Genomic DNA, 13,266 nt, shown 5'->3' with positions numbered 1-13,266 from the left:
CACATCATAGTGTAATTTAAAATGAAAATTTTAAAGGAAAATTAATATAGTAAAAGTAGATGTAGTAAAATTATTGGTTTTGAGGTTTTCGAAGCTATTACAAAAGTTTTATCCTCACACTCTTTTTTTTTCAGTTTTACTATAATTTTTAGTTTTTACGGTTAAAAGTTATGTGGCAATGTTTTACTTTTCTTTAATTTTTTTACTTTTAAATTATATCACCTAAAATTTGACGTGTCATTTATGGTTAAATTAAAAATTTTAATAATGAAAGGACCTAATTGATATAACTTTAATAATTTGGGGTGTAATTAAGATATTATTAAAATTTGGAAACCAATTTAGAATATGAATTATAGTCTGGGGTGTTTAATATAATTAACTCCTTTTTAAAAAAATTTCCTATTTTTCCTATTTTTTAATTTGGGTTTCAATTAATTTTAATTCAATCCGATTTGATCATAAAGAATCACTAATTGAAATCTAAAATTACTTGAATAAATAGTTGAAATTATCTAACTCTGAAGTAACCCAAACTCTAAATCATCTCATTCTATCCCATAATGATTTGATGTTAAAAAATTCGAACATTAAATAATAACGGCTCACATGTAAAATCGAATTAAATGAAATTCTTCCGAAAAATTTTAAACTTATTTTGTTATGATCTAAATTAACTCCCCAAGTTACATACAAAGGCCATGAGGCACCACTACTGCTTACTTACGATTCCATTTTCTGTATTGGGAAAAGGATACAATTTTCAAAGAACAAAAATTTGGAATACATTCCCAAACCATGATGACATTATCAGCATATACTAAGACTTTTTAGTGGGTAACACAGTTGTAAAATTATTCTCATCTTCATAAAATCTCATTTTCACCCCCAAATATCTTCCATCTAAAAAGTATAATTCAAGACTAATAGTAAAATTTAATAAAATACAATGACTAAATTCACAATTTATACAAAGTACGGAGGCTAATAAAAATTTGACTTTTTTAGCTTACAACTGTAATTACAATTACAAGGAATACATAACTATAATCAACAACAAGCATTACAAAGCACAATTATACTAATAATATGAATATATTTGGAGTCAAATTAGAATAGTTTTGGATATGGTAAATTATCTTCAAGTAAGTTTATGTTCTGATCACTTAATTTTAAAAGGTTACAAAATGGCCATTGAAGTATTCTAAATTTTGCATTTAGGTCATTGAACTTTTCAAAGTTATTTAGAAAAAAATTCAGCTAGCGAACTTTAAGTGACGATTCAACAATCGATCTGGTGAATTAGCACTCATTGACGAGTAGAAAGACATACCTTAGATCCATGTCAATCTGACGGTCAATATTAGAGATCGAAAAAGAAAGTTGTTTGGATTTTGGTTTGCAGATTCATGGCGTCTAAAGTTATTTGATGAAAAAAATTAAATTGTAAAAGAAAAAGGAAACGAGAGTTTTTTACTAGAGTAGACAGTGCGAATAGAGAAAGCTAAAATTGTCTAATGACTTAAATAAAAAAAATTAATAACTTTTTAAAATTGAAGGATCAAAATGTAAACTTATTAATAATTTAGTCAGATAGAAAAACCATATGTTAATTAAACCATGTACATAAGAACATACAAAATCATACAAATTTATAAGAAAAAAGAACTATACTTTTTTATTCACTCTAAATCTTTCCAAGTCACCGAGTACTCTTCTTCCCTTAGTAGCTTCTTTTGCCTAGCAATGAAAGCCTCAACCGTGTTCCGAAACTGCTCGTTACTCATTCCGTCTTCGGCACATGATCTCGTCGTCGATTTCTCTTCCGAACCGCAGCATTTAACGTACTTTTCGGACCCCAACCTCCGAAGTTGGCTGCAATGTTTATCGCTTTTCGTCTTCTTCATATTCTCCGATTGCGTCCTACGTAAATTCTTTGGACCATGCACGTCGAGACGAACTATTCTTTTCTCGTCGGCCACCACTACGCTTTTCTTTTCGGTTACGTACGGATGGGTCGCGTGGCTTTTCTCGACAAACTTTTCGTAAAGGTCGGTTGTCGTCAAATCGTGAGACGAAAACTTTCCGGCTTTTACGAAGAGAGTGATGATGATGATGTTCCCGACGACGAAAACGAAACGAGGACTCACGAGAGTGACCGATAACCCACGGAAATACTCGCCGGAGTTTTTGACGGCAACCGGGAGATGAGTTGTTGTAAACCGGAAGATCACCACGAGAAGAACAAAAACCTCGACGAATCTCAGCAAATTTGCTGTGTTGTATAACTGATGATGCTTCAACATCGCATTTTTCTTCTCCAATTTAATATCAAATGCATCCATAATTTACAGTAAAAAAAGCAAACAAATCGATGGAAAAAACTGGGTTTTCTTTGAATTTTCTGGGTTTACAACAAAAGAGAAGTGAGGATATATGGATTATAAGATTTTAATCTGCTGTTTTGTTCAATGGTTTAGGAATATATTAAGGGTACTTGCTTGAAATGTGAAGGGAGTGCTATATAGAGAATTGAGGATAAAAGGAATATCAACTTTTTTATTTTAATGTTTTTTATATTCCTTTTTTTAAAGGAAAACTTTATATTCCTTCAATTTACTATTTCATTGAAAATTATGTTAGCCTTATTGATCTAACTTAGAATAAATCTGAAAAATATCTCTTCCAACATCTCAATCTTACTCTCAATCAAAATTCTTACATAAGATTAATTTTTTTTATATATAATTATACCAAATATATATATATATATATATACAATTTTGAGATTTAGGGTGAGTTTGGATGGGCGGTGCATTTACTTACGGTTAGTGTAAAAATGGCAGTGGCGGTGAGATTAGATACTGTAGCGACACTGTAGCGTGAGACAAAAAGTAAGCCAAACGCACCGCACCGCACCGCACCCAACCCTTATTTATTAAGTTAAATATTTATCTTTTAATTTGATACCGTCTTAATTCACAATTTAGTTCATGAAGTATATTTATTTTGGAATTTTTAAAAAAAAATTGTCTTAATTTGATACTTAAAGTATTAATTTTCTCTATGTTAATGGACGTAAAAAAATTGTAAATATTATAATTAAGAATATTTAAAATAAAAAAATATTAAATTTAAATTAAACAAATAGAAAATTATAAATCAAATATTTAAATATTAAATTTTAACTTTGACCAGTTGTTGACTAGCGTTATCGATTGTTGACCTCCATTGGCCGGTCATATGGCTCTATTAGAACATGTCATGTATCTTTTTTTTTTTTTAGTATTATATATTATATTGATTAAAAATATAATAAAATTATAAAATATATATTTATTATTTTTAAACATTCTTTTAATTATATTATTAATTTCAAGTAATTGCTTTTCGTCTATGTAATTTTTAATAGTTTTATGTTTTTTTTAGATAATATATGTTTTTGAATTTTCATATATATTTTTATATTTTTTAATGTGTATATACGTTTAATAAAAGAAATTTTTATTTATTTACGGAAAGACAACACATAACGTTTTGTGATTGATTATAAGAATTTTTTTTAACGTTGGCTAAAAATTAGAGTAAAAAATAAATATATTTTAAGAATTAAATGGTAGGATATAATAGTAATTAACATTATTAAAGAAAAGAACGAGTGACTTTATTTCTGTTTTAATAAAATTGTATAATATTTAATAAAATTTATTTTCTTCTCATTGAAAAAAAAGAGTTAGCCACGTGGTATTCAATAAGATTCCAACACCAATTCCTTCCTCACTAAGCCTTTGCCACGTAAGCTCTACTTTTTTATTTTTCCTTTTTTAACCTTTGTTTACTGTCGTTGCGTTAGGGTTGGGGTGATTTTATAGTAGTATCGATAAGCCTGAAAGAATGTATTTGGAGACCTAAAGTGCGTTTAGCTTATTTTTTGTCTCACGCTACAGTATCTAATCTTACCGCCACCGCTGTTTTTACACTAACCGCAGATAAACGCACCGCCCATCCAAACTCACCCTAAATTTACAAGAATATCTTATTCTCATGACATTTGAGTAAAGCATAAAGGAAAGTTGATGAAACAGGAAATGATTCTTAGATTAGTAGCTGCCCATTATTATTAAAATAAATAAATCCCCACTTGGAGGACGAAATTAAAAATGATTGGGGTTTTAGGGGAAAGAGAGAATATAGCATTGATCTCTGGGCTCCATTTGCTCCTTTATTTTAGGGTTTATCCATTTCAACACCTTTCCACCGTAAATCCATCTTCTTCTTCTGGCCAAAAAGGAAAACAAATTATGCTCTTTATTCATAAAATTAAAATAATAAATTATTTGTAAGTTATGTATTAGGGATATAACTAAAATATAAATCTTTCACTTTTCTTACTTGTAAAGGCTTGAGGGCAACAACAACAAAAAACCCATTCATGTTTTAGGGTTAATTGCATGATATGTCTCCATGTATTTGAAATTTTATAATATTTTAATTAATTTTTAAAAATATTATTAATTGGATTCTTTTAGTAGTTTAGTCTTTTGAGTTGGATAATAGTAACGTAGAGTATATTTAGAACATATGGATTAAACCGTAAATATATGTATCAAATGTGGACAATTTCAATTTTATGTGTTAAAAAAGAAAATATGTTATATTCAAGTCGCCCTTGAAAAATGAGCAAAGTCATAAAATTGCTTCAAAGGGATCAGGAATAAATAATAGATTTGGGGAGCAAAATGTAATAGGTACACGTATTTTTGCTCGAAATGGGCCTAAATTTTTTGTCCAAGCTCGGCCTGGATAAAAATGTTAAAACTCGAGCCCGAACTAGTCCGACCGTATTAAAAATATTTTATATTATTATTTTTATATAAAAACAAATTTTAAAAAACATAATATATCAAATACAATAAAAATATTAAAATAAATATTTCCCAACAAATTGAAAATAAACTAAAAATTTTATTTATACTTAAATAACATTAAAATAAATGCAACTTAGCAGACAAATACCTCTAAAATAGTAACAAAATTCACAATAAAACAAGAGTTATACAATATCCAAACAATAACAACAAGATAGTAGCAATATAATAGCGAAACGACACCAAAACAGTACCAAAAAGCAACCGTTTTTCTTTTGCAAATTTGGGTCAGGCTTGAGCAAAAAAAAAACTTATCCGATGCCAAGCCCGTTTAGAGAACGAGCCTCATTTTTTTACCCAAATCCTCCTACTTTTTGAGCTGACCTTCAAGCCGAGATCTAACTTTAGATCCAAACTGACATTTAACACTACTAATATTTTAAAGATTCAGAAAATAAAAATCTAATTTAAATCTGGATAATTTAAACTCTTTTTCTTGATAATTTTTAAAGGGAACAGTGATGGAATAAATGAAGTAGGAGCTGATTCAAGAACACGAGAGCAAGAATCAAGTTAAGATAAAATAATAATGGGAATTATGCCATTGGTATGGTTACATGCCAACACTCTCAAATCAAACATACGTTGGATTCCTAGATTATTGAGTTGGAATCCCACTATTTTTCTTCTTTCTTTTTGGTGCTTTTAATTTTTTTACAAATAAAATACTTCTTGGGGGGATCTTTTAAGTGTTCTTCCTTTGTTCTTGTCAACAATTCAAACCTACGAGCAATTTTTTTGGTTAAATAATTTCCCCCTTTTGATTTGCATAGATTGATGAACGTATTCAATCTGGTACCTGGATCAAATAATATCATGTATTTCGATGAGTGTTTGACTCACGTGATTTAGTAAAAAAAACATAAATACTTAATTAGGACAAAAAAATAATTCAGGACAAAAGAGAATTAAAACATTGCTAGAGTTTGTGCGATCTGAATCCTGTCACTTGTTGAAGAAATAACTACAGTGGCAAATGAATAGGAGTAGAATCTGTATAGAATTACAATTATTCTATTTGATATTGATTAGAATAGGGTTTTTCAACCTTTAAATAGATGTAACCGAAACTCCTCTTGTATCATTCAGTTATCAACATTAGTGAATTTCTCCTCCTCTGCCTGTGATTTTTCCCCGAAAAGGTTTCCACATACAATATTTGTGTTTTATTTTTCCTTTTCTTATTACTTTGCGATTGTTTTTTTTACCATTATCAACGTCTATTATAACAAACATCGATTAAAAAATTGAAATAACATTATTTCATTGGGTTGACTTTATCATATTACATTAAAGATCTTATCATGTTGAAATGGGATTACATTTAACACCCTTTTAATCAAGTTAAAAAATCCAAATAATTTAATTAGATCTTAAGAGATTGTTGATTAGATATCATTATCTTAATCAAACTTAATTAAGTGTTGATTTAAGTAATATTATCTTGTTATTTTTGGGTCATTGACCAAACCTTTTTCACCTGTCATGGACTATTACCAAATCACCATTAATGGATCCTTTTTCATTTATACTTGATAAACTTAACAACATATATTATTAGTATACCATTTCAATCTTTTACCTAAATAGATAATAATTTGCCAATTGAGTCTTAGTTCGATTGGAATGGGCATTGTTGCCAGGACGTGGGCTCAAGGAGCTAAAACGCATTATCCTCCTACTTATGGTTTGATTTATGGTTTGGGGAGGTACTATAAGTAGTTCTAAGCATTTTGTTCATTCTACTGAATAAAAGGGCAAATTATTTTTTGTACTTTGGATAAAGAGTAAGTTGGTCCTTTTCTATGGCACACCACATGTAAATTTCTAATTTTTAATGGTAAAAATATATTATATTTTTAATAGAAAGAACCAATTTGATCTTTGATCTAATACGTACAAGGACTAATTTGCCAATTTTTTAAATAAATGGGGCAATATGCATGGGCAGAGCCAGGGGGCTGACAAGGGCCCCGACCCCTACTAAAATGGAAAATTTCACCTTTAGTCTTTTTATAATTTAAAAAATTTAAATTAGCATATTACACTTTGGCCCCCCCAAAATGAGAAAAATTGATTTAATCTTTTAAAAACTATAAAGATAGAGGCTATTAAAATGATGAAATTTCACTTTTTGCTATCATAAAAATATATAACTTTATTTCGGCCCCCCTCAAAAAATTTTGTAGCTCTGCCCTTTGTAATATGCAATCTAGCTAACTCTTAATACAAGAGCTTCCATGATACTTTTACAAAATTTTGACTCAATTGCAAGGTTGAGGTAGTGAGAATTGTGAGATCTTATGTTATGAGTCTTGCCCTCTATTAAAATGTGGATTCTCCTTCGTATTTACTATAGGGTTTTTTTATACAATTGAGGGAAGGGAACGGGGTTGCTTGGGATCGCCAGTTTTTATGCCTACAATATACTACTTTTGCCACTAGATTAAAAGATTATTGGCTACATATTTACTATAATTAGTTAATTAATTAATTTGAATTGAATTAATTGTTGAACTAATTATTCGAGTCAAATCAAATTTGGACTACAATATCAAATCAAATTATAGAACAAGATTTGATAATAAGTAGTAGTCAACAAATTGGAATTCATTTAGTAACCGGTTTTTTTTCTTCCATTTGAATTCAATTCAATAATTCTTTTAGTTGCTTTGATAGGTGCAATTGTTGTGGCTCGCCGGTAATAAATCTTTCTAACTAGGAATAGCAAGCAATCAAAATTAAACATTTTTCTGCTTTTCTATTTTATCGCATCTATTTTCTTTGAATTCTATTTGAATTTGTTTATTCGATATATCTCCAATAGATCTTTTTTTGTTATGTTCTAGTCAACCAAATGATATGTAATAATGAATCGAAATTGATAAGGAGTTTATCAATGATGCTCGAACATATACTTGTTTTGAGTGCTTATTTATTTTCTATCAAGATTTATATGGATTGATCACAAATCGAAATATGATTAGAACCTTTATGTGTATTGAATTTATCTTGAATGCGGTTTATATAAATTTTGTAACATTCTCTGATTTTTTTATAATCCGCTATTAAAAGAATTTTTTTTTTGCACTTTGTATTGGTCTAACAGTGAATTAAATCTCCATGCATGTGATTATCACCATTCCTATAAAAATAAATTGAGTGAATATTTTTCCACATTTCCAAACTACATGAGTGTTAGAATATGATTTTTCATATAATTTCTTTACAAAATTAAATATATCCAATTTTTAAGGTGAAAAACCAATTATTATTTTGCTTAATTTAACCTTCAACTTTAAACATTTTCAATCATATTTTAATCACAAACTCACCCTTGAAACTCTTGATATCAACAAATTTTACTAATTAATATTTATATAAAAAGAGAGAGAGGGCAAGATAATATTTTACTAAAATCCACAATTTGGGGTAAAAGATATCATCAATAAAGTACTTAATGGTGAAAGCTAAACTCAATTTAAAGTTCGGATAACTTTTTCTTTTACCCATGAAAAGTAGGAGTGATATTAGTTCGATTTAGTCAAGTTTTTCTAAATTGTAATTATAATTTAATTCAATTTGATTTTCGATTTTTCATATTAATTTTAATTTTGACAAAACAAAATTTTTTACAAATTATGAATATTATTTGACAAGAGTTTAATTTTTTCATAAGTATTTGTAAAAACAATACTTTTCAATAAATTTTAAATATAAAAGGTTTCTTTTACATCATAAAATTTAAAATTAATTATATTTTCAATAAAAATAAAATTTAATTCAATTATGAGTAATTAAAAATTTTAACATTTTATTTTATAAATCGTTCGATTTAGGTCAATTTTTAATTTTTCTTACTTGTTGATAAAATTACTGTAATTACATATAAATATAAATTGGGCTTTCAGTGAAATATCTTACAAAAATCACTTTTTGGGCCTGCTGAAAAGTCCTTTGTTTCCCCAAAAGCGGATGAGAACCGACACCGTTTCAAGAAAAAGAAAAACGGCGTCGTACCAAATCTAGGGCAAGCAACCCCCCTTATAGTTAAAAAGCTCTCATTTTTCAACCAAATCCAAACCCTAAACTGCGCCTCTCCCAATTTCTTCATCACTTTGAGGTTTGAGCAGATCGGATGGTACGTTCATCCAATTATCTTCTTCTCGTCTTTATTCAATCTAAATACATTCTTTTTTCTAATTTTTTTTGTGTTCTTTTTGTAGGCACCAAAGAAAGATAAGGCCCCTCCACCTTCTTCCAAGCCAGCAAAGTCTGGTGGTGGCAAGCAAAAGAAGAAGGTCATTTATCCTTTAAAATTCATTTAATGGGGTTTGATTTTTATGCTTTTTAGAGTTATATATAAACCGGGTTTCCTTTATTTTTAACAGAAGTGGAGCAAGGGAAAGCAAAAGGAGAAGGTGAACAACATGGTGTTGTTTGACCAGGCTACTTATGATAAGCTTTTATCTGAGGCTCCTAAATATAAGCTCATCACTCCCTCAATTTTGTCTGATCGTATGAGGGTAACTTTTCAAATTTACCTCTTTTATGTTTTTTTTTGGTTATGTGCTTTCCCTGTTTGCGTGTAGATTTTTTTTTTGCTGTATATATGATTTTTGTTTGACCATTGTTTGTGTTTTTGCGTTTTTTTCTGGAGATAGGGATATTTGGTAGTATTTTTTAGCTTTGAATTTGAATTTGTGGTATATGGTTACCATATATAATTTACTTGCTGCTTGGATGGATGAAATTTGGGTCCCTTGTTTGAGGCTGAATAGTAGGGTCAGTGTTGTCAAGGCATGTACCTAGGTGCGTCTGTGCCTTTGCAGCATTCAACAAAAATGCCTCAGACCTTTCCAGGCAAGGCCCATTTAATGAGGCGTACACGCCTTGTGTGCCTCGGTGCTCTTTTTTGTAAGGCAGTAGACTTAGATAAACCTGGATGATTGAACTTTTTACTAATAAGAAAGGGATAATGTCAAACTCAATAAGAGTTCCCCAACAATTATTGACCATAAGGAAATCATGTACGGTGGCCAATAAGAAATTGCATATTTTGTAGATAAACTTGATTGGCCAATATATTATATATACACAGCCTTGCAAAAACTTACGTGTATCCTTAGTCCGATACTTGATTGCACCATTAAGACAATCCAGTGAGGGGATTTGTCCAGAGGATATAACAGACTGTATTGTCCAAAAATAAGGCTTATAGTTAGGATGTTGGTCCTCGGCTAGATTGCTGTTTTTATATACGTCCGCTTGTGAAAGCCAGCATTCTGTTATTACGTCTAATATGTTTTTTCATACGCATTTGCAGATTAATGGATCCCTTGCTAGGAAGGCTATAAGGGAATTGATGGCAAGAGGATCGATTCGTTTGGTGTCTGCCCATTCAAGCCAGCAGATTTACACTAGGGCAACCAACACCTAGATGTTTTGTTATAGTTTTGCTTAAATTAGTTCTATGTAGTATTTGCCTTTCTTGACTTTCTGTGAACGATTTTTCCTTTTGCTAAAGACCTCCATCTATAATGTGTGAGCTACAGTTTCTTGTTGTTCTGGTTTAATGGATAATTTTTTGTTCCTCAAAATGAGATTGATATGTGGTTTATTTTGTTCAATCGCATATTGGATTGTCATACATATATGTGTGTATGTGTGTTAAAGTTTTATGGATATTTGGTGATGAAATTACCAAATGTATAGCAATTTGACTCTGGCTTGAGATGCCAGGAATGGGTTTTGGTTTGTTTTGAAACAGGTGTAGCCCAAATGTATATGAGTACCTAAACTATGCAACTTCTTCTAGGTACTTAAAATTTCTCCTATTGAAATAAAGTTTTTATTTTCAGTGTTAAAATAAACCCTCATTCTTTGTCATTTAAACGTATTCCCATTTTCAATATTAAGATTTCAAAATAGGAAAGGAAAAAATGACAAAAGAAAGCCACAGTTGCTCCATTTTGAGGCTATGACAAGTTTTTATGGGGTTTTAATTTCACTTTTTATGGGGTTTTTGATTTCACTCATGATGAAGGAAGAAGATGAAGTAAGGGGAGTGATAGGGATGGGGAGAATTGTTTTTTCTTTTTCTTTTTTTTTTTTAAATTTAATTTTTTATTGAAACTTAGTTTTAAATATTTTATTTAATTAAAAATGATGTGTCATAATTTGATTGATTAAAAAAATTATGAGGAGTTAACAGCTGGTATGTAAAGTGGTAACAAAATAAAACTTTAGGTCCTACTTTTACCCCAAAAAGTTTTAGGTACCTAAATGGGAAATTTGCATAGTTTGAGTACTATTTTGCATATAAGCCTTTTCCTTAGCCCATGATATAGTTGCCCTGCTATTCTGCTCAAGCCTAGCTGAGCAAAAGTTACGGGACATAAAACAAAAAAGTATATATGCTTATTTTATTTTGTTATGCATAATAATACTGTATATATAAAAAAGTAAATATACGACAAATAATAAATAAAAGGTCACTCCATTTCGGCAAAAGATTCACGCCCAAGTTCTATAGCTTTGGGTCCATCATCCCGATCATGATTTTTCTACTCCCAGAAAGAAAGGTAGAAGAGATTCAAACCCCCAACACTGTGATTCGTAACTATGTGCTTTAATCCTCTGAGCTACAAGCCCCACCTCGTTTCTATTGGATCTGTTTCCAGTAGTATCCTAAAAAACAGAACCTTTCCTCTCCCCAGCCATTTCAGGTTAAGAAGATGTGGTAGTTAGACTTGGTAATTGTGCATTTTGTGTTGGATCAATTTGAATTGAATCTATGTAGATTTGAAGTTTTTTGGGTTAGTTTTGTTTGAATTAGTTCAAGTTTGGGTCAATTTACGATTGTGGGTCATTTCAGTTTCGTGTTAGTTTATGTTCGAATTTGAAGATTTGATTTTTGGGGAGGTTTATTACATGTTTGGATTATTTCTAGTTGTGTTCACTTTAAGTTTGTGCCAATTTCGATTTAGGTTGTTTGGTTTTGGGTTGTTGATATTTTTAAAATGTTAATATATTATTTGATATTTGAGTTTGCTTTTTATATTTAATTTGGTACTTGAGAGTGTGCTTTTTTGTTAATTTGGTACTCAAGTTTGACTTTAGTGTTCACTTTGGTACTGAATTTTTTTCAAATTGATACTTGACTTTTCTTCTGCTCTAGTTAAGTACCCAAATTTGGCTTCAATATTCAATTTGATATATATCTCAACTAAGTACCTATGTTTTTTATTAGAGCACATATTCATTGAGTCACATGTTATTATTTAATCTGATACCAAATTGATATTGAAATTAAACTCAAGTACCAAATTGAGACAAAAAAAAAACTAAGTAAGCCAAATTCATATACCAATTGTTATATTAATTTTTTTTTAAAATTGAATAAGATTTGGAACAACTTGAAATTGGATTTCACTTCTACAATTTGCCATGATTTTTAGCTGACCGGTTAACTTTACTAAGGGTGAGTTTGGATGGGCGGTGCGTTTAGCGTGAGACAAAAAATAACCTAAACGCACCACGCCGCACCGCACCCAATCGCCCATCTAAACTCACCCTAACTCGCCATTAGCATTTGTGGTTCATAAAAAGAGAGAGAAAAAGTCATTCTAATGATATATCTACATCTATCTATTTATATAACTACGCCAAAATATGTTATAAATTTATATATTCTTTAAAAAATTGAAATTTAGTCATTATATTTAATTTTTAAGAATTTAGTCTTTTACTTTTGATTTTAAAATGTAGGGTTTAATTGTTAACAATGTTTTTTTTAAAGGTTAAATTCAAGTTCGTTCGTCATTTTTCAATTATATGGCTACCAAGTAAGTATTTTTTTATTTGAAAATGGCACATCAATCAATTTAACAATCTTAATAGTTGGACCTAAATTATAAATTCTAAAAAGCAGAAAAACTAAATTTCAAATTTTCGAAAAGTATAGGGGCTTATGACGTATTTTAACCATATAAATATGCATTCATGGAATGTCTTTTGAATAAATTTAAATAGAGAGACACATGTCACCATTATAATTTTGTTTGTACATATATAAATATATCCATATATAATCCTATGTACATACATATATAGATATCACGAAAATGGAGCTTTGCACCCTTGGCTCACAAGCATCCCACGTGAAATTTTGTCACATAATATACATTGTTCCTTCCATTTTCGGTTGTTTTTACATTTCAGGGCCTCAATCACTTGTTCTTATCAAATAGGTCCTCCTTGAGAGGTCCAATACCACTCATTTTGGATGACAATATAAAATGAATCTATCAATTTTTGGCTCAACCCTATCATATAG

The 13,266-nt window shown here is 29.7% G+C and overlaps 2 protein-coding genes across 2 annotated transcripts; one reads left to right on the top strand and one right to left on the bottom strand.

The window, feature by feature from the left end:
- Nucleotides 1-1,682: 1,682 nt before the first annotated feature.
- On the bottom strand, nt 1,683-2,345 carry LOC105795324 (uncharacterized). Its single transcript, XM_012624901.2, has one exon. The coding sequence runs from the start codon at nt 2,343-2,345 to the stop codon at nt 1,683-1,685; it is 663 nt and encodes a 220-aa protein (XP_012480355.1).
- A 6,585-nt stretch (nt 2,346-8,930) lies between these two features.
- On the top strand, nt 8,931-10,528 carry LOC105795319 (40S ribosomal protein S25-4). Its single transcript, XM_012624891.2, has 4 exons — nt 8,931-9,069; nt 9,155-9,229; nt 9,320-9,454; nt 10,255-10,528. Exons 1-4 carry the CDS (start codon nt 9,067-9,069, stop codon nt 10,366-10,368), a joined length of 327 nt encoding a protein of 108 aa, XP_012480345.1. The 5' UTR covers nt 8,931-9,066; the 3' UTR covers nt 10,369-10,528.
- The last annotated feature ends 2,738 nt before the right edge of the window (nt 10,529-13,266 follow it).

The sequence above is a fragment of the Gossypium raimondii genome, chromosome 3 (genome assembly GCF_025698545.1).
Source record: "Gossypium raimondii isolate GPD5lz chromosome 3, ASM2569854v1, whole genome shotgun sequence".
NCBI lineage: Eukaryota > Viridiplantae > Streptophyta > Magnoliopsida > Malvales > Malvaceae > Gossypium > Gossypium raimondii.
Note: the sequence above shows the minus strand (reverse complement) of the source record. Positions and strands in the feature narration are given on the sequence as shown.

Bases quoted from the DNA above. Each gene is read 5' to 3' on its own strand.
- LOC105795324 (XM_012624901.2), bottom strand. From the start codon at position 2,345: ATGGATGCATTTGATATTAAATTGGAGAAGAAAAATGCGATGTTGAAG.
- LOC105795319 (XM_012624891.2), top strand. The intron at 9,230-9,319 runs GTCATTTATCCT...TATTTTTAACAG, and splicing joins GTGGCAAGCAAAAGAAGAAG to AAGTGGAGCAAGGGAAAGCA. The intron at 9,455-10,254 runs GTAACTTTTCAA...ACGCATTTGCAG, and splicing joins TTTTGTCTGATCGTATGAGG to ATTAATGGATCCCTTGCTAG.